General features: G+C 45.0%; 1 protein-coding gene across 2 annotated transcripts in view; it reads right to left on the bottom strand.

The window, feature by feature from the left end:
* Nucleotides 1-4341: 4341 nt before the first annotated feature.
* The window catches only part of FKBP8 (FKBP prolyl isomerase 8), a 28406-nt gene continuing 12917 nt past the window's right edge, over nt 4342-19830 (bottom strand). For both annotated transcript variants that reach the window (XM_058162524.1, XM_058162526.1), the window contains exons 2-9: nt 14477-14775; nt 12018-12187; nt 10977-11065; nt 10216-10433; nt 9643-9815; nt 8959-9036; nt 7501-7638; nt 4342-5553 (exon numbers count right to left, since the gene is read on the bottom strand). In XM_058162524.1, coding sequence (XP_058018507.1) covers nt 5467-5553; nt 7501-7638; nt 8959-9036; nt 9643-9815; nt 10216-10433; nt 10977-11065; nt 12018-12187; nt 14477-14747 — 1224 coding nt within the window. In that variant the 5' untranslated portion in view covers nt 14748-14775 and the 3' untranslated portion in view covers nt 4342-5466. The remainder of the gene's footprint in view (nt 5554-7500; nt 7639-8958; nt 9037-9642; nt 9816-10215; nt 10434-10976; nt 11066-12017; nt 12188-14476; nt 14776-19830) is intronic.

The raw sequence follows: 19830 nt of genomic DNA, 5'->3' as shown, positions 1-19830 counted from the left end.
TGAGCTAATATTCCATATAACAGAAACCAACCCACAAGCTAGGAGAACGAACCTTCACCCTCGATATGGAAAATGTCAAATCACTGAGTGGTACCTGAATCCTCATTCAAAGGCAGGAAGGCAGACTACGGCAGATGCCTGAGGATGTCAGGAAGAACAAATTGTGAATATACAGGAGCATCTTCTTGGATCAGTATTGAAGAAGAGGAAGACTGCCAGAAAAGTGCTAGAACAGGGGTGTTAAAGTTGATTTCATTGAGAGCCGCATCAGGGTTGTTTGACCTGGGGGGTGGGGTATCTGTCTAGATGGGCGTGGTCATGGTGGGTTTGGCCAGCTTGACGGCACTCGTGTTGGGAGTAGAGCTAGCTCCATTTTTGGCTGTGATGGTCTCTGCAGCCCTCTGCCAGTGAAAAGGGCCACTGCACGCGGTTCTTGTGAAATCAGTTTTCGCTGGTGGAGGCACTGCGGACCAGTCCTTCACTGTTTCCAGTGCGCCCCGCAGGCCTTGAGTTTGACTCCCCGGTTCTAGAAGATACGTTGAGCTAAACAGCCCTCTGGAAACTTTTGTTTAGGTTTGTTTAATGTTGCAATTCTGCCAAGGATAATGGAGCATAGGGGTAATTTATCTTCCACACTGTCTTTAGGTCCCAGTGTTGACAGTCATTGGTGGTGTTCTGATGATGTAATTTCAAAGAAATGTTTGCTTTCTTAGCAATTTGAGAGTGAGATGGGTGGTATCTAAATTTGACAAAAATAAAATAAATTTTAAAGAGTATACTGAAAGGGAGAGGGACTCAGTGGCTAAGATGCTGAGCTTGTCAATCGAAAGGTCGGCAGTTCAGCGGTTCGAATCCCTAGTGCTGTGTAACGGGGTGAGCTCCCATTACTTGTCCCAGCTTCTGCCAACCTAGCAATTCGAAAGCATGTAAAAAATGGGGACCACCTTTGGTGGGAAGGTAACAGCGTTCCGTGCGCCTTTGGCATTTAGTCATGCCGGCCACATGACCACGGAGACATCTTCGGACAGCGCTGGCTCTTCAGCTTTGAAATGGAGATGAGCACCGTCCCCTAGAGTTGGGAACGACTAGCACATATGTGCAAGGGGAACCTTTACCTTTACCTTATACTAAAAGGGAGATCCAACTGACTACCCCCATTTAAATTGCACTTTGTATTCTGTTTATTTCAAGAAAAAATTTAAACCCCCAGCTCCCCACCAAGATGGGGGTGGGAATGAGGCAGGCACGTGAGCACACATATGCCAATGTTCGTGTGTGTGTGCGTGAATAAAGACATCTCCCCACCCATTGCCCATGTGGTATTTGTGGGGGCAAAATTGCTTCCCCTTGCTTTGGGCTGCTCTAAATATATCAGTTGTAACTATTTCATCCCAAAGCGAAACTGAACAACTGTTTCCTGCTAGTCAAGTTTCCTGAGTGGGCTAGGAATCTGATCCGGTAGGACACCTATATTTATAAAAATTTTCAGGCATCTCTGAGATAGCTTAACTATATTTGTGTATCACCGGATTGAGAAAAGCCTTTATATCTTTTTCCTGGGGAAGTGGGATAGTAAAAATTTGCCACAACTGACAAGGTATCGCTTGCCTTATGGTAGGGGCGGGGAACTATGGCCCTTTTATGACTTGTGGACTTCAGCTCCCAGAATTCCTGAGCTAGTATGGCTCAGCTCAGCATGGCTGGCTCAGGAATTCTGGGAGTTGAAGTCCACAAGTCATAAAAGGGCCATAGTTCCCCCCTCCCATCGGAGCAGGTGCAAATCTCTGCTTAGAAGATGGTCTTGCAGGAATTCCACAAGGACTCTCATTAATTTGTGGGATCTGCTACCAAAACACAAGATAGTGGCTTAGTTAGCTTTCAGGAAGGAAGGTTGGGTTTGTTGAACAACTTCAGACTTACTATAAGGCACGGGTGTCAAACTTGATCATGTGATGTGATGTATTGTGATGTTTTATGCTTTTATGGAGACGTGGTGGGCACGGCCTGCGTGTGACACATCCAGCCCGCAGGTCGGCAGTTTGACACCAATGCTATAAGGCAAACTTGTGGACTTCAACTCCAGAGCTTTGCTGGCTGAGGAACTCTGGGAGTTGAAGTCCACAAGTCTTAAAAGAACCAAGTTTGCAGACCCCTGCTATAAGGCAATGATGGCTAACCTTTTTTTCCTCAGGTGCCAAAAGCACGGGGGATAGCGTGTGCGTGCATGCCCGCACCCGTAATGCAATGCCCCCCCACGCATGCCCCACACAGGTGTGTGCAAACTCCCCGGCCACACCCCATTTTGGGCCTAGCAGGCGTCCCTGAAGCCCCTGGAGGCTGGAAACGGCCCATTTCTGGACTTCTGGTAGGCCCATTTTTTACCCTCCCAAGGCGCTGGAGGCTCTGAAGGCTTTCCTGGAGCCTCCAGGAGGGAGAAAACAGACTCCCCTGGCCCTCCGGAGGCTGGAAACAGCCACTTTCCAGACTTCTGGTACTTCCAGGAGGCCCGTTTTTCGCCCTCCACAAGCTCTGGAGGCTTTCCTGCAGCCACGTGGATGCCTGTGACACTCGTGCCATAGGTTCGCCATCACGGCTATAAGGCATTTCACAGGTTGTTAAAACTCTGTGTTCAGGGACATGAAAGCCAGTATTTGGAAAACAGATAAGACTCTATCATGGGCTTTTTCAAAGGGTCTCCACAAATTACAAATAACAACAACTGATGGCTCTCAATCTTAACTTTGAGATATCTAGACTTCAATTCCCTGGATTTCATTCATTCATTCGCATTCATCCATATTACTACAGCTGCCCATCTCACAATCAAGTGGCACGCTGGCTAGGGAATTCTGGGAGTTGGAGTCCATAGATCAAAGTTGCTGAGACTGAGAAATATTATAGGCCCAACAGATCTGCCTGGCAGGTATTTACGACCCAGGTTCAAAGTTCAATGGTTGTCTCTCCCCGTATGATCGCACTTCAGGTGCTTAGGAACTAGGCTACATTTATGGCCATTTGCCCTGTCCTGTGATCACATGACCGCAATTTATGATGGCTTTGCTGAAAACTGGCATTTCCTTTTGGTTTTCAGCAAAACCGCAACCACTGGTTTGCTTAACAACTAAATTGTTGTAATTTGTATGGGGTGTAATGTTATTTTAAATTTCTGGCATATTTGAATTAGTTTTTTAAGGGTTGTTTTAATTATGATGTATATTTCTGTTTTGTATTTTACTTGCCTGTTCACCGCCCTGAGTCCTTCGGGAGAAGGGCGGTATACAAATTAAAACATTATTATTATTATTACAGCGTTTGATTAACCACTACAAAAAACAAAACAAAAAAGCTCAAATTGAGTTGGATGGCTTTATAACTGTCGTGAGTTTTGACTGTGATGGGCAGGTTCCATTATGGTCGTAACTCAAAGACTACCTGTACAGGTAGTCCTTGACTTACAACCATTCACTTAGTGACTGTTCAAAGGTACATCATCACTGAAAAAAGTGACTTATGGCCATTGTTCACATTTACGACCATTGCAGCATCCCCATAGTACCATGGTCAAAATTCAGACAGTTGGCAACTGACGCATATTTATGACGATTGCAGAGTCCCGGGGGTCACGTGATCACCTTTTGCCATGTTCTGACAAGCGACGTCAATAGGGAAAGCCAGATTCACTTAACAACCGTGTAACTAACTTAACAATTGCAACAATTCACTTAACAACTGTGCAAAGAAAGATCGTAAAATGGGGCAAAATTCACTTAACAAATGTCTCGCTTAGCAACATGTACTTTGGACTCAGCTGTGGTCATCAGTTGAGGACTACCTGTACTCTAAATCAGGGGTCTCCAACCTTGGGAACTTTTAAGATTTGTGAACTTCAACTCCCAGAATCCAACTCTGGGAGTTGAAGTCCACAAGTCTTAAAGTTGCTAAGCTTGGAGACCCCTATTCTAAATCAAATTGGGGTGGGGGTGGGAATTCTGCAGGATATAGTAATACAGGCCAGGCTTGGATAGTTGCAGGGAATCTGGTTTTTCAGTAGTAGAACATTTCCCTGTAAGACACACACACAGACAAACATTTTAAGAACAGCATTCTGGTGGTGGAATTTTGGGAGTGGTCATTGCCTGCCTAAATGGGGAGAGGAGTGCTAAATTGAGGAAGGAATATACCAAAAGCTGTTCCTTCCTCCCTATACATTTCCCTGTTCATGTTCCATTACTTTGAGATTCTCAAGCTTTACGGTTCTGTGACTTTCCAAAGTTCAATGAAGACAATAAGTGAACAAGTAACGATTCCGCGGCCCTAAGAATAAAGGAATGGCTAGGAAAATCTGCTGAGAGATGTTGCTTTATTAGAACATGAGGATGTCGCAGCTGTTCACAGTTTAAAATGTAGAGAGAGAGAGTGTGTGAAAAACTGTACCAAAGAGAAAGCAGGACCGGGTTTGAATGGCGTTGGGTGCTGCTAACTTAATAGTTGGGTGGCTTAAAAAGGAGACAGTCAGGGGAAAAAGCCACCAGTAAAGTTTGAAAGCAGATTTTGAGCAAAGAGAGAGAGGTTCCTTGGCTCCTGATTTTGGTTTCCCGAAGACGACTAAAAGAAAATAAGTCCACATAATTTTTTACCCAAACCCCGTTCCCTGCCGGCGTGTTTTCAATAACTGGGAAGAGCTGAACAAACCAGAATGAAATCTAGAGAACCCCTGGGGTTCTTCAAGGAAGCTTTGACGGAAGGCAGTTGAACAAGCCAAAATCCCTCTTACCACCACCCAAACCAATCCTGAGCACTAAAGGAGCACCTTCACAGTCCTGACCTCTTTATACCCGGCCTAAGGCCAGGAATAAACAGTTTCTAAGCTGCTCCTCGTAAGTCTGTTCTAAAGCCAATGCAACTTTTTTTTGTTTTTTTTGCAGTCCTTGGTTTTTTCCCCCTGCCAGGCGGACCCCAACAACATCCTTCCTTTGTTTTGACAGATCCTTTGCGGGGCCACCTACAGTGCAAGGAGAAGAAAACCCACACGTGCGAGAAAAACAGAGAGAGAGAGAGAAAGAAAGAGAGAGAGAGAAAGAAAGAAAGAAGTGAATGGTAGCATCCAGCCGAGGCCCGTTTTCCTGCCCTCTCCTGCAAAATATACCCTTTGGGTTTCTTCTCACTTCTGCAGCTCCAGATGGTGCAAAGATCTCTCTTGCCATCCCGGGTATCTCCTGCGAAAAGGGTTCGCGGATGTTCTGATCAACTCCGGAGGCTGGGAAATCTTTCTGGGCAGGAAAGCCAAGTCTGCTGTGCCCACCCCATTCAGTCAACCTACAATCCAGAGGGCGGGGGAACACCGGTGCAAAGTCGTATGCCAGTCCTTGAGAGGGCCAGGTGGCGGAAGAGGGGCAGGAGCTGGGAGGAAGGAAGGGCCAAATCTCCAAGCCTGGTTCCACAAAAGTCATCAATTGCAGGTTGGCTTTAGTTTCTGGCTGCTATGATGACCGACAGGGCTACGCCCCCCAGCGCTACAGCAGTGGCACCAAACAGCCACTTCCATGGAATTGTCTGGGAAGGAGAAAAAAAGGGGAAACAAATATAAATAAAAGTGACTGCCAAAATTCGTAAGACAAATGACTCAGGAACTGGCATATCCTGAGTAACTCAGAGAAACGTAGAACACAAATGGGAGAAAAAGATTCAGCGGTCTGTTAAGTCTGCCCTTTGAGTTTGTCTTTTGTTTTTATTATTTTTATATTTTCTTTATTTTTAATTTTTCTTCAGATGATGGAGCTGTGTTTATCCCAAGCACGTTTAACCCAGTGGTGGGATTCAAGTAATTTAACAACCGGTTCTCTGCCCTAATGATTTCTTCCAACAACCAGTTTGCCAACCTGCTCAGAAAGTTAACAACTGGTTCTCCCGAAGTGGTGCGAACTGGCTGAATCCCACCACTAGTTTAACCCCAGTTACTGATGAACTAAATCAAGATAACTAAAAATCACCTTTTACATCAGGGGTCCCCAACCCCAGGACCGTGGCCCACTACCCAGGCTGTGGCCCATTCGGAACCGGGCTGCGCAAGCCCACCATTCACACAAATGGAGCTGTACACCCTCACGCGCGCCCACCTACCACTCGCAGGGAACCATCCCCTCCCACTGCTGGGCCGCCAAGCTGGGGACTTCTGTTTTACATAATCTCCTCATGTTTTTTGTCCTATTTTTCTGCTCCAGAGCTCCAACTTGCAAATTTGGTTTTTTTCCAACACCACCTTCTCTCATTTTATTCCTCCAACACTGAGGCAGGTCATGTTTGGAATATGTTGGCTGCCAAGCAACTCTTGTAAGCACATTGAGAAAAATTCCGGAAATACTTTCTGACTCCTCAATAAGAGTTCCACTCTGGGTCCCAGGCCTTGGAAATGGGGAGATTTTACAATGGAGGAGTGGGAAATATTCCACCCCACGACCTCTCCCAGAGGCAAGCATGCAGGGATGGGTTTCAAAAATTTTAGCAAGGGGTTCTCTGCCCGGTTGCTGGGTGGGCGTGGCCTAGTCGGCCTCCTGCATCATGGCGGGGGTGGTGGTGCATTTTTGCCCTTCCCGGGCTCCGGAGGCTTTTCTCGAACCCCTGGGAGGGCAAAAATGTCCTCCCCAGGCTCTGGAGGCCAGAAACAGGCCCCTTTCCAGCCTCCCCGATCTTCCGGTATGCCCATTTTTCACCTCCCCTAGCCTCCATGCACACCCTGCATTTACCTGCATCCAAAACGGGCCACGTGGGGACTCCTGGGACGGGCGGGGTGGGCAGGGCCAGCCAGATTTGAGGGTTCTCTGAACTATAAAGAATCTTAGCTAGAGGTTCTCCCGAACCACTGCGAACCCCCAGCAGCCCACCCCTGCGTGCATTGGGATATTTTTCTGATTTTCGCCTAATCCACCCCATTTTTTTCAAACATGGCAAGTCGCAGAGATATGGACTTCAATTCCCAGAATTCCTCAGCCAGCTCTGCTGGGAGTTGACATCCACATCTCTTCAAGTTGCCAAGTTTGAAAAACATGGCCTTAGACCAATGGTTCTCAACCTGTGGTCCACCAACCCCTGGGGTTTGTGATGTCATCATAGGGGGTGGTCCACATGTCATCTTAGGGGGTGGTTCAAATTCAAAGGCTTGAAAAATGTTATGATTTAAGTCCTGGGGGTCCGTGGCCACAAAAGGTATTTTAAAAAAGTGGTCGGTGATGAAGAAAATGTTGAGAATCACTGCCTTAGACAAACAGGCCATAACCTGTTTAGCCTTTGAAGGTAGAAAGCAAGATCTTAGAATGAGCACGGAAAGCAAGTGGCAATTTTTATAGGCCGCTGCGTCGGTTCTAAGGGTGAAAGACACAAGGGAGCTGCAGAAATTCCCACTCTATGCTCGTCCTACAACTGTTAGTACACAGGATTTCCAATCCCTTTCCCTTCTTCTCCCTACCTCTCTGGCTCAGTGAATACTTCTTTCTGGCCACTTACCCAGGAGGATTTATCTTTGCACTTCGCTGGGGGGCTGCTGGACCCAGGGTTCCCCAGCATCTTGCGGTACATCTCTGCCTCGATGCTCTTTTGGTCAGCGTGCTTCTTGGCCAGTTTCGAGAGCTCGGTGTGAATGGTCTGGAGGCCGATGGCAAAAAATATGGCATGGGTGGGGGTACCATTAAGAAGACGAGAAGAACACTTCTACATCAGGGTTCCGGGGTTATTTATTTATTTATTTAATTTATGTCTCGCCTTTACCATCTTTATAAACAACTCAAGGCGGTAAACCTAGCTCCATGATGGCGAACCTATGGCACGCGTATGGGCATGCAAAGTCCCACCAGAAGCTGGCAAATGGGCCATTTCTGGCCTCCGGAGGGCCTCCAGGGAGTGGTGGGGAAGGCTGTTTTCGCCCTCCCCAGACTCCTAGAAAAGCTCTGGAGCCAGGTGAGAGAAAAAAATGGGCCTATCAGGCCATCGTGTGCCAGGAGTTGGAGGAGGGGTGGTCGCGTGTGCATGCGTGATGCGTGGGGGCAGGGCACATAGAATTATGGGTGTGGGCACACGCATATGCGACACCCCCCCCCCGGCACTCCCTCCTGGCACACGATGGCAAAAAGGCTAGCCATCACTGACCTAGCTAATACTCCTTCCTCGTCCTATTTTCCTCACAACCGCAACCCTGTGATGGTGGGTCGGGCTAAGAAAGAGAGACCGGCCCCAAGTCAACCAGCCAGCTTCTCATGCCCAAGGTAGAACTCGAACTCACAGTCTCCTGGTTTCTAGTCTGGTGTCTTAAACACTAAACCAAGCTGTCTGCTGCAAAGCTGACCAACACAATTCCAGAAAAAACATCTTGGCAGGCTGTAATATTCCTTGTGGTCTGCTCTGCCTAGCCAGCCTTAGAACAGGAGAAGCCAGATTTTCACTACTGCCTTCCCAATAGGGGTGGGGGGTGGGGAAGTTTAGTTCTGACATTTTTCATGCCCATTCCAACTGTTCACAGATTGTTGTGGCCCGCCAACGGCCAGCAGAGCTGGCAGCAGATTCGGACAGTGAGGAGATTGGGGAGGAACGTGGGCCAGTCCTTGAGTCTGGGGAAGGCTCTGGCGATGGCTCTGAGTTGGAGGCAGAGAGGGGGCCAAGGCCATTGGGTAGTTCTTTGCTGCCTCCGGAGTCTTACATCAGCAAGGCAGAAGAACAGCGTAAGCCTGTTCCCAGTATGCGCATGCGCAGAACTGCCAGGAGATACAAACAATTAAGGAAACAGGGTCGACTTGGGAGTAAGGCTTGGAGATAATTGGCCCCTCCCATAAGACATAAAAGAGAAGCAAATGGAAGCAATTAGTTCATCTGGCTGATTCAAGATTTGAAACTTTTGTTTGTGACTCTGTGCCAAGTTTGGCCTTGTCCTGCGCCTGGAAATTAGCTCTTTGGCAGCGTTCCAAGGCTTACCTTATTTGATGGTTCCAGCTTCAAAGCGGCCTTTAAGATTGGGATAGCCCCACTGTATTCCCCTTGCTGAGCCAGAACCTAGGTTAGCAGACAAGAGAAAAATGCTGGGCAATCTCGGTTTAACGCAGGTCTTTTGAAAGCCTCTGCCTACATCTATATGATAGCAACCATTCAAAGTTACAACAGAAACCACCCCCCAAAAGCTACTTATGACCCAACTTACAATGGACGGACACACACACACACACACGATTATGTGATCGTATTTTGGGTGCTTGGCAACTGGCTCACCTTTATAGCTGTTTGCAGCTTCCTGTGATGATGTGACCACAATTAGTAATGTTTTTTGCCAATTTCCAGCAGTTATTTCAAGTTTCCGGCAAAAGACACCCACGCAAAAAATGGATTTGCTTAATGACTACTGAGTTCATTTAACAACCACTACAAAAAAAAAAGGTCCTGAAATCGCATGCGGCCACATGGTGACCCACTTAACGACTGCAATGACTTAACAATTATAATTCTGGGTTCCATTACAGTCATTAAGTCAAGGATCGCCTGAACTAGAATATAACCTGGGAGGAGGTGCCAAGTGCTGCCGTCCTTTGACGGGCAGTTCCATCAGCCAATCATCTTCAGACCTTGAGTTCATTGACAAACCCTTGGCCCCAAAGCCCAAGTTACCTTTCCCTTTCGGAACAGAGCCTTGATGTTATCTGGCTGCTGCTCCAACACTTGATTGCAGGATCGCAGGGCGGCCTCAAAATGGTCCAGCTTAAGATGGGACGCTGCTAAATTATTCAGACATTTTATCTTCACTTCCATCAGCTCTGCCTCTTCTTCCTCACTGAAATCCACTGCAGGGAGAGACATGAAACAGAGTCAGGACTGGGAAAAGGCTGAGATTCAGGACTCCGATTCACTGAACAGTTCTGTTACTAACTTAACAACTGCAGTGATTCACTTAACAACTGTGGCAAGAAAGGTTGTAAAATGGGGCAAAATGCACTTAACAAATGTCTCACTTAACAACAGAAATGTTGGCCTCAATTGTGGTCGTAGGTCAAGGACTACCTGAATCTATATATTAGCACCTGCTTTATATTATAAAATTCAAGAGGCATTTTTTAAAAATAAGGATTAAGTTGCTAGTTCTAAGCAGCACTTTGGTACAAAACAAATTGCTCTCCTAGGGGGGCTCTGGGTAGAAGCCAGGCTTCCCGGGGGGGGGGGCGAGGAGGGGGGGAAATCAGGTACCTTTAGTATTAGAGTTGATGACCTTGAGAGCAATCTCATAAGAATTGGCGGCCAGAACGTAATTTGCTCGCTGGTAATGGAAATTGCCGCATTCTCTCTTCCGGTTAGCCAGTGAGATTTTCTCTTCCCCGCTGAGGAGTTCCAAATCGGGAGCATCCTGGGCTGTCAACAACTCCACCTCGAGAGTTAAGGAAGCATTGGGAGGAATGTCGGGAATCCTGCTCGGAAGAGATCAACAGATGCATTCAGATCACATCAGATCCAAGGTTCAATCAATGCAACGTTTTCAGTTGCCAAGAATAGTCCTTTTCATTGAGCCCTAAGTTCACTAAATATTAAGGCAACCTTTTTCAACCTAAAATAAACCAGCGTTTCTCAACCTTTGCAACGCGTGTGAACTTCAACTCCCAGAATTCCCCAGCCTATTCTGGGAGTTGGAAGTCCACGAATCTTAAAGTTGTAAAGGTTGAGAAACACTGCAGTACAGCGGTCACCAACTGGTGGTCCGTGGATCACTGGTGGTCCACGAAAAAGATCTATTTAATCCTCTTTAGAAAACAGCGCAAGGCATCCACCTAGCCCAACTTTAGCTGACAAAAAACATCAACTCTTTCTGGATTTTCTGTCCACCAGCTGGAAATTCAGAGAGGCTTCCTCCAAATATACACTCCCTACAGGTAGCAGAGCTTCCTCCAAATATACACTCCCTACAGGTAGCATTCTTGCCAACAACCCAGCCTTCTGCCCACTTCCTCATGTACCTCCCCTGTGGGCCGAAGCAATATTTCCCATCTGAAGTGATGAGCGCTGTCTCCCCCATGTCCATCAGCTGCACACAGAGATCCAGGGCCTGTGAAGAGGAAGGGGGAAGAAAAAGGGAAATTATTTGGGGAGTAAGGAGGTTGTTCAGAGAAGACAAATGGTCATTCAGAAACCTCATTAGAACAGTGTTCCTCAACCTTAACACATTTGAGATGTGTGGACTCCAACTCCCAGAATTCCCCTGCCAGCATGGCTGACTGGGGAATTCTGGGAGTTGAAGTCCACACATCTCAAATGTGTTAAGGTTGGGAAACACTGAGCGAAAGACTTGGTGCTTACGGTATCTATCATCCAGTTAGATGTTTTCCCTTGGTTCCTGTTTATTTGCTGTTTATAATAATAATTCAGGACACCAGCTACCGATTTCTTCTCAAAAGGAATCTGTGCAGAATCCCTAAGGATTGAGCTACAGTCCTTGTACTAAGGCTATATACTAAAAGTGTGGATGATGGTAACTTTTCCAAACAAATATTAAGAAAAGTGATTCCAACTTGCCATTCTCTCTAGCTTGCCTTTAAATATCTAAAGGTAAAGATTTTCTGTGCCGTGTCCAATTCTAGAGGGCGGTGCTTATCTCCATTTCTTAGCCGAGGGAGTCAGCTAAGTTGATCAGCTAAATTCAGTTGTCTGAAGACCCTTTCTGTGGTCTTGTGGCCAGCATAACTGTACACCAAGGCACACAAAATGCTGTTACCTTCCCACCAAAGTGCTACCTATTTATCTACTCACATTTGCTTCCTAACTGCTAGGTGGGCAGCAGCTGGGGCAAGGAACTCACCCTACTGCACAGCACTCAGGTCTCGAACCTGGGCTATCCGCTTTGCAGTGGACAAGCTAAGCGTGTTTAACTGCTGACCCCCTTTAAATATCTAATCCACATGGAAATAAGTTTCTTGTCCCCATTTTTTCCCCTCGGTTAGAGGGACGGTGGGAGTGCCTATTGCCGGTCACAACAATGACAGACCAAGACAGACATGCACCTGGATGCCATCACAATCCCCCAGCGTGAAGGTGAGTCTGGGGTCCTCCTCCACCACTGTCCCATCCTCCAGCGTTGCTTTATACCGGATAGTCACATCCTGGCCTTTGACTGGCCTGCTCTCCTGACCTTGGCCTGGTAAGATGACTTTCTTCTTCAGTAAACCATTCCCTGGAGATTGGATTGAGAGAAGAAGAGTAACTTGTTAGAATCCCCAACTTAGAGGTACAGGTCGTTCTTGACTTACAACCCGAACTGAGACCAGAATTTCGGTTGCTAAGTGAGTTGTGAGCCCAATTTTACAATCTTTTTTTGCCAGGGTTGCTTAAGCGAATCACTACAGTGAAATGACCCACGTGGTTGTTAAGTGGATCCAGCTTTCTCCATTGACTTTGCTTGTCAGAAGCCAGCTGGGAAAGTGGAAAATAAGCAATCACATGACCACAAAACGCTGCAACCATCCTAAGTGCAAAATTCCCAAATTTTGATCCGCATGATTGTGGAGATGCTGTGATGGTCATAAATGCAAGGAGCAGTTGTCAGTCACGTTTTTGAGTGCTGTTGTTGAACGTTCACTAAACGAATGGTTGTAAGTTAAGGATTACAAATATGTAGAACAGAAAGACATCCTTAATAAAGACTCTAAGTCCCACGGTCCCTGGTCTGAGAATTCTGAATCCCATCACATCCGCAAGGAAGATGTTTGATACAAATCTTGAGGTATCTGTCCCAAGGAACATACAATATAGGTAGTCCTCAATTTACAACCAGCTGTTGTGGTCCACCAGCAGCCTGCGGAGCTGGCAACCGAGTTGGACAGTGATGAGGCTGACGAAGAACATGGAGGCTGGAGAAGGCCCGGATGAGGGCTCTGCATTGGAGGCAGAGATGGGGCCAGGGCCATCTGGGAGTGATGTGCAGACTCCGGAGCCTCCAGAGGCTGACAGTAGTGAGGCAGAGGAACAGGAGGAGCCTGTTCCTAATGCACGCATGAGAAGAGCTGTCAGAAGGCAAGAGCAGCTAAAGCAAAGAGGACGACTCGGGAGTAGGGCCAAGAGATGATTGGCTCCTCCCATAAGGCTTAAAAAACCAGCAACGGCGTTTGGGTTCTTTGCAGAAAAACAATATTGATAGCTTTATCTTGCTGCAGTTATTTCTTGTCGGCATCTTCTGCTTTTGAACTTTTGCCAAGAAAAGCCTAATTAGACCAATGTTGGTCATAAGACTGAAGAATTGTGTTATGAGGAATTTGCTTTGATTTAGTTGGGGCAATGCTGAGAATGAGTTAAATTCTCAGCTGTTCTAATAAAGTTTGTTTGTTTTTGAACTGACTTGAGTTTACTACTACCTACTTGGGCCTGGGTCACAACACCAGCCCCTTAACAACTGTCCAAAGAGAGAATGGACCTCCCTGAGGGTACTTACAAGATGGCTCCGAAGTTCCAATGGTGGTCCCCTGAAGTCACATGACTACTCTGTGTGTGTGTGTGTGTGTGTGTGTGTGTGTGTGTGTGTATGTCTTCGGTTATTTGGGTTTTCTCTCGCATAAAATTGGAAGTGTCTTGGTTACCAATTGATTACCAATCAGAACACACCTCCACCCAATCAGAACACAGCCAAGCTCCCTACCAATCAGTTCAAACACCCACTAGCAGTTAAAAGGAAAAAACAGCTGCGACCACACATTTCTCCTAGAAGCACGAAGCTGTAAACACCTAGCCTCATGATGACAAATGGGACTGTCGAAACGTCGCCAAGACACTTCCAATTTTACGTGGGAGAAAACCCGAATAACCAAAGACCTACATACAAACACCCGCAAAAATCTCACAAAACAAATATATATATATATATATATATTGGTAGGTCTTATGATTGGTCTTTTTCCATGTAGGTTGAAGTATCTAGGCGACGCTGATGAGGTCGTCATCTTCAGGCTGGTGCTTTCGGCTTCATGCTTGTGCTCACACAAAGCACGAAGCCGAAAGCACCAGCCTGAAGATGAAGAGTGGGACCTCGTCGAAATGTCGCCTAGATACTTTCAACCTTACACGGGAAAAGACCTGAATACGCCAAGACCTACATACCTATACCCATGAAAACCTATGAAAACATAGCATCCCATCATCACATGACCATGTTTTACAACGGTTTTTGCTGAAAAGAGACATTTACTTCTGATTTTCAGCAGAAACGGCCCACAGTGAAGCATTGGCTTGCTTAACGACTGCGGCGTTGGTCTAACACGGGTGAGCCAATTTAAGACTGTCATGACTTACGACTGCGATGTGCAGGCTCCATTGTGGTTGTAAGTCTACCTGTACATGCCAGATGATGCAGGGCTGTGCGTGTGAATAAAGACGGGCCATAAATGCAGGGACGGTTCTTTCCCACCACCTAGAAAAGGACCCGGGAAACATAGAAGAGCAGCAGAGAGACAGACAAAAGCTATGGTCCCACCTAAAACATCAAGCCATTCCTGGCTCGCCTCTGACTCGTCCTCAGCTGGATGTTCCACTTTGGTTTCTTGGTTGTCCTTTCTGGCAGAGCTGGTTGGGACATCCTCCAGTGGGGGAAGACCACTTAAATCCCCATCATCTGTGCTATCCAAGACCTCAAAATCTTCCCCGTTGTCAATCATAGAAGTCTGGGTGGCTGCTAGTTCAGATGAGGTCAGGTCGACCAGACTGGTGCCCGCCCAGTCATCCAGGTCTTCCCCTCCGGAAGCCATGGTGCCGGCTCACTACTGATCAGCTGAGCTGCAAGAAGAAGAAGGTGAGGCAGAGAAAGAAGTCAAGAGAACAGCCTGGGTTTTTTTAATTCTTTGCTCCAGTTCCAGGAAATCCACCTCCCATTCCTAGCGTACATGGATAATTCCCTCCCTTGTGGGATCCTTGGTACTCTTGAGCTTGGTGGTTTTCTTGCAGACATTTCATTACCGAACTAGGTGACATCATCAGTGCGCTGACGGTGTTTACCTAGTTTGGTAGTGTCGTGTCCCACTCCTCCGCTGACGGCCGGGTCAGGGAAATCCGAATCAGGTGTGCCTCTGCAGCTCTGCCAAAGTCCTAGCAAAGTCCTCAGGGCAGGCAGGAGACCAGAAAGTGACTTCAGCAAGATATGTTTAGACTTTGCCTGACTCAGAGAATGCCAGAAAGCAGATCCTTTATATAGGCCATGGGGTGTGGCTCCATGACTCAGCACTTATCCAGGCCTGTCCCTCCCTTCCTTCTGTTGCCTCCGCCTATCAAGTCTTCTGACGCGAGGGTCACTCCAGTCGGCAGCTGTTGGCAATTGACCTTCCTCAGGCTCACATGCTGTGGAGGAGGGGGAGGGGTCTAGTTGCTCCGTTTGCCTGAGCATGGAGCCAGAGCTGGGGGCTGGAGGTATTTCTTCCTCTTCAGCCTGTCTGGGCATGGAGCCAGGGCTGGGGCCGGGAGGCATACTAGAACATTCCTCCGTGTTCGGAAGCAGATAAGAAGACCCCGGCTGAGGTGAGATTGGACGAAACACAACAGGTAGTGAAACGTCTGCAAGAAAACCACCAAGCTCAGAGAGCACCAAGGACCCCACGGTTCGATCCTGAGCTACGAGTATCCTCTTCTATCAATCCTTCCTTTATTTATTTATTTATGAAAGAAATAAAATACAAATGCCAATAGCGGTTCAAAACATATGCCGCAAAGTCCAGGAATTTTCTAGAAGCACCCTGAATGAAGAACAGCTCTACTAGATTGTCAGCTCAACATCCTCTTTCACCTTTCAGGGAATCTACACTGCAGGAAAAATTTATTATATAAAATATTTTTTCTTCCTTTCCCCCACCCCACCCCACAAAAAAGAAGCACCCAAGAAAACAACTAACAAAAAAAAATATGTTTATTTAATGAGAACAATGAAAATTCGATGATGAGAAGATTTAAGAATATTAATGTTATTAATTAAAACATTAATACAAAAGGGTGAAAAATCACTCAGGAAAGTACAGCAATTAAACTAGCTAAAGATATGGAATGAAAAGGAAAAAAAACCATTCACTTTGCAACTGAAAATTTTGTGTGCGCATCTGGCAACCCTCAGATAGAGAGGAATTTCATAAAATGTGATCAGCTACCCAAAAACTTGCCTGTCCCCCAGAGATAAGGAAAAAGCACCTTCGCACACAGTTTTCTCCAGCAGACAGAATGATACAGAATCTAAAACAGGGGTCCCCAACCTTGGTCCCTTTAAGACTTGTGGGCTTCAACTCCCAGAGTTCCTCAGCCAGCTTTGCTGGCTGAGGGACTCTGGGAGTTGAAGTCCACAAGTCTTAAAGGGACCAAGGTTGGGGACCCCTGATCTAAAGTATTCATTTAGCCATTATGGTTAATTGCTAACAATGCATTTACAGTATCTCCAGTTCCGTGAAATTCACTCATCCTTATTAATTAATTAATTACATTTATAGGCCGCCCATTCTACCTCAAGGTGACTATTACAAATTGTATCAACCAACAATTATTTGCCACATCTTGTGACCTGGAGTTCCACAAGCTAAGAAACTCCTTTGACAAGCTACCCATCCCTGCCATGACCCAAATTCCATTACAAGTATCTTTCCGATGTGCTATTTGGCCCCTATATGAGGTAACAAACTGAATTCTCTATCTTGTGGACAAAGAGCGCAGCAGCAACAGCATAACATATTGTATAATATGTTATATAATAATATAATAGGCCATCACTCTGCTAAACAAATAATTCCATCAACACTGTCAAACTATTTACTGAATCTGCACTACTATTAATCGTTTCATAGTTCCCATCACCAATCTCTTTCCACTTATGACTGTATGACTATAACTTGTTGCTGGCAATCCTTATGATTTATATTGATATATTGACCATCAATTGTGTTGTAAATGTTGTACCTTGATGAACGTATCTTTTCTTTTATGTACACTGAGAGCATATGCACCAAGACAAATTCCTTGTGTGTCCAATCACACTTGGCCAATAAAAATTCTAATTCTAATATATTACTGTATTTCTGCATAAATCAGTAAGTGTGGTTCTATATTAACTAATGATAAGAACACAAACCAAAACAGTTGCAATCTGAAAGCTGTCACAAAAGAGAGGACAATGGGAGGTAATGCTTAAATAATAGCCCTGTGTGCTAGGGTCTCACTTCTGGTTTGAATATCCTTTTTACAACTTTATGGTTATCAAATTCTAATATAGGTGGGAGGGAGGGAGGGAGGGAGGAAGGAGGGGAGGGGAAGGGAAGGAGGAAAGGGAGGGGAGGGGAGGGCAAGGAGGAAAGGGAAGGGAAGGGAAGGGAGGGGAAAGAGAAGGAGGAAGGGAAGGAGGGAGGAAGGAAGGGAAAGGAAAGGAAAGGAAAGGAAAGGAAAGGAAAGGAAAGGAAAGGAAAGGAAAGGAAAGGAAAGGAAAGGAAAGAAAAGAAAGCAGGCAATTCACAGCTTTAAAACTGATGTAGAAAATGTAGCAGAGATTGAGCTTCAAGGCAAACATTTCTTAAAATCTGAACAATTTGATAACTGCTGGTATATCCAAAAAAATGATTAAAATCAATCCTGGTTTCAGACTTCAATAGTTAGAGATATTGAAATTACTAACAACAGAAACAACATGTTTACTGCTGCAGAAGCGGTACTAATACAATATATTTTCTCTGCTTTCTCCCTCATCACTCTAGGGAAAAATAAACATCCTACAATTATCCAGAGGGAGTTGAAATTACAGTGACCTCAGCAACTCCTCTGAACTCCAAATCTGTTACCAGTTAGTTTTTATGGGGTGTTTTTGACCAAGTGTTTTGCACACATTTCATCCATTCTAAATACCAAATAAGACAGAATGAATGATGAAAGCCCAGAAAACCACAAAAGATTCCATGACCCAAACAGAGATTTGACAAAAATGTTTACTTGGCTTATATTTCAGTGTTTCGTATGTGTACACATGTACCTACTGTGTAAATTTTACATTCTTTTATATGAATTTTATATACAATTCTATATCATTGCAATGGGATCTCAGTGTTTTTCAATCTTGGCAATATTAAGATATGTGGACTTCAACTCCCAGAATTACCCAGCCAGCATGAATTCTGGGAGTTGGTCTACACATCTTAAAAGTTTGAAAAACCCTGGTCAATAAGCAAAGGCAGGTGAACTGAAATGTGGGAATATCAAACAAAAACAGTGAGCTTATAATATGGTCCTAGGTATCTACTCAAAAACAACCATAGATGAATCTAGTGAAGCTTGCTTGTTAAACCTGTACAGAATTAATACTTTACATACATACATACATACATACATACATACATACATACATATATATATATATATGAATTAAAGGAACTCAAACTTTATTTGGGCAAGTAGATTTTTATTTATTTATTTATTTATTTATTTATTTATTTGATTTCTATACTGCCCTTCTCCCGAAGGACTCAGGGCGGTGTACAGGCAAAAATAAAACAAACAGTACAATATACAATTTAAAATGCAATTAAAAAACTTATTTTAAAATTGGCCTGAAAATTAAAATATACAGTGAGCTAAAAACCCCATTTAAAATTAATTAATAAGAATTTTAAAAATTTGATAAAATTCAATTCAAGACAGCCCTGCGCGAATAAAAAGATGTGTCTTCAGTTCACGACGGAATGTCCGAAGGTCAGGTATTAGGCGTAAACCCGAGGGAAGCTCGTTCCAGAGTGTGGGAGCCCCCACAGAGAAGGACCTTCCCCTGGGGGCCGCCAGCCGACATTGCTTGGCGGACGGCACCCTGAGAAGTCCCTCTCTGTGATAAAGGTGCTGAAATACCAACATTATCATTTCAGACTGAAATACTGAGCTGGTCACCTTTTTTTAGGGAATATCTGAAAAACTTTAGAATAGAATAGAATAGAATAGAATAGAATAGAATAGAATAGAATAGAATAGAATAGAATAGAATAGAATAGAATAGAATAGAATTTTTTATTGGCCAAGTGTGATTGGACACACAAGGAATTTGTCTTGGTGCATATGCTCTCAGTGTACATAAAAGAAAAGATACGTTCATCAAGGTACAACATTTACAACACAATTGATGGTCAATATATCAATATAAATCATAAGGATTGGTTCCCATCACCAATCTCTTTCCACTTATGACTGTATGACTGTAACTTTGTTGCTGGCAATCCTTATGATTTATATTGATATTGTTTCCCGACTGCATATTTGTACCCTATGACTATCATTAAGTGTTGTAAGTGTTGTACCTTGATGAAGATTATTTGTACCCTATGACTATCATTAAGTGTTTTAAGTGTTGTACCTTGATGAAGGTATCTTTTCTTTTATGTACACTGAGAGCATATGCACCAAGACAAATTCCTTGTCTTCCCAATCACCACTTGGCTAATAAAAAAAAAAAATCTATTCTATTCTATTCTATTTCTAGCCAACACAAAGCAGGGTTTCCAGCACCAACAAACCGAGATTCCCATAAAAGAAGTGTTTCAGTTTATCATATTAATTTAACATAATTTAATTTTTCATATATTGCCCAATGCTGCTTCTAATAGTTAAGGTGCTGTGTTGGGGAGGACTACATTGAAATCCACCCCCCCCCCCAGTTCAGGCACTGAAACTACTCAGGTGATTTTGGCCCACTTATTAACTCACCCGAATCTACTTCACAGGGTCGTTGTGGGGAAAAGTAAGTAAAGGTAAAGGTTCCCCTCGCACATACGTGCTAGTCGTTGCCGACTCTAGGGGGTGGTGCTCATCTCCGTTTCAAAGCTGAAGAGCCAG

Source organism: Ahaetulla prasina, chromosome 1 (assembly GCF_028640845.1).
Source record: "Ahaetulla prasina isolate Xishuangbanna chromosome 1, ASM2864084v1, whole genome shotgun sequence".
Taxonomy (NCBI): domain Eukaryota; kingdom Metazoa; phylum Chordata; class Lepidosauria; order Squamata; family Colubridae; genus Ahaetulla; species Ahaetulla prasina.
Note: the sequence above shows the minus strand (reverse complement) of the source record. Positions and strands in the feature narration are given on the sequence as shown.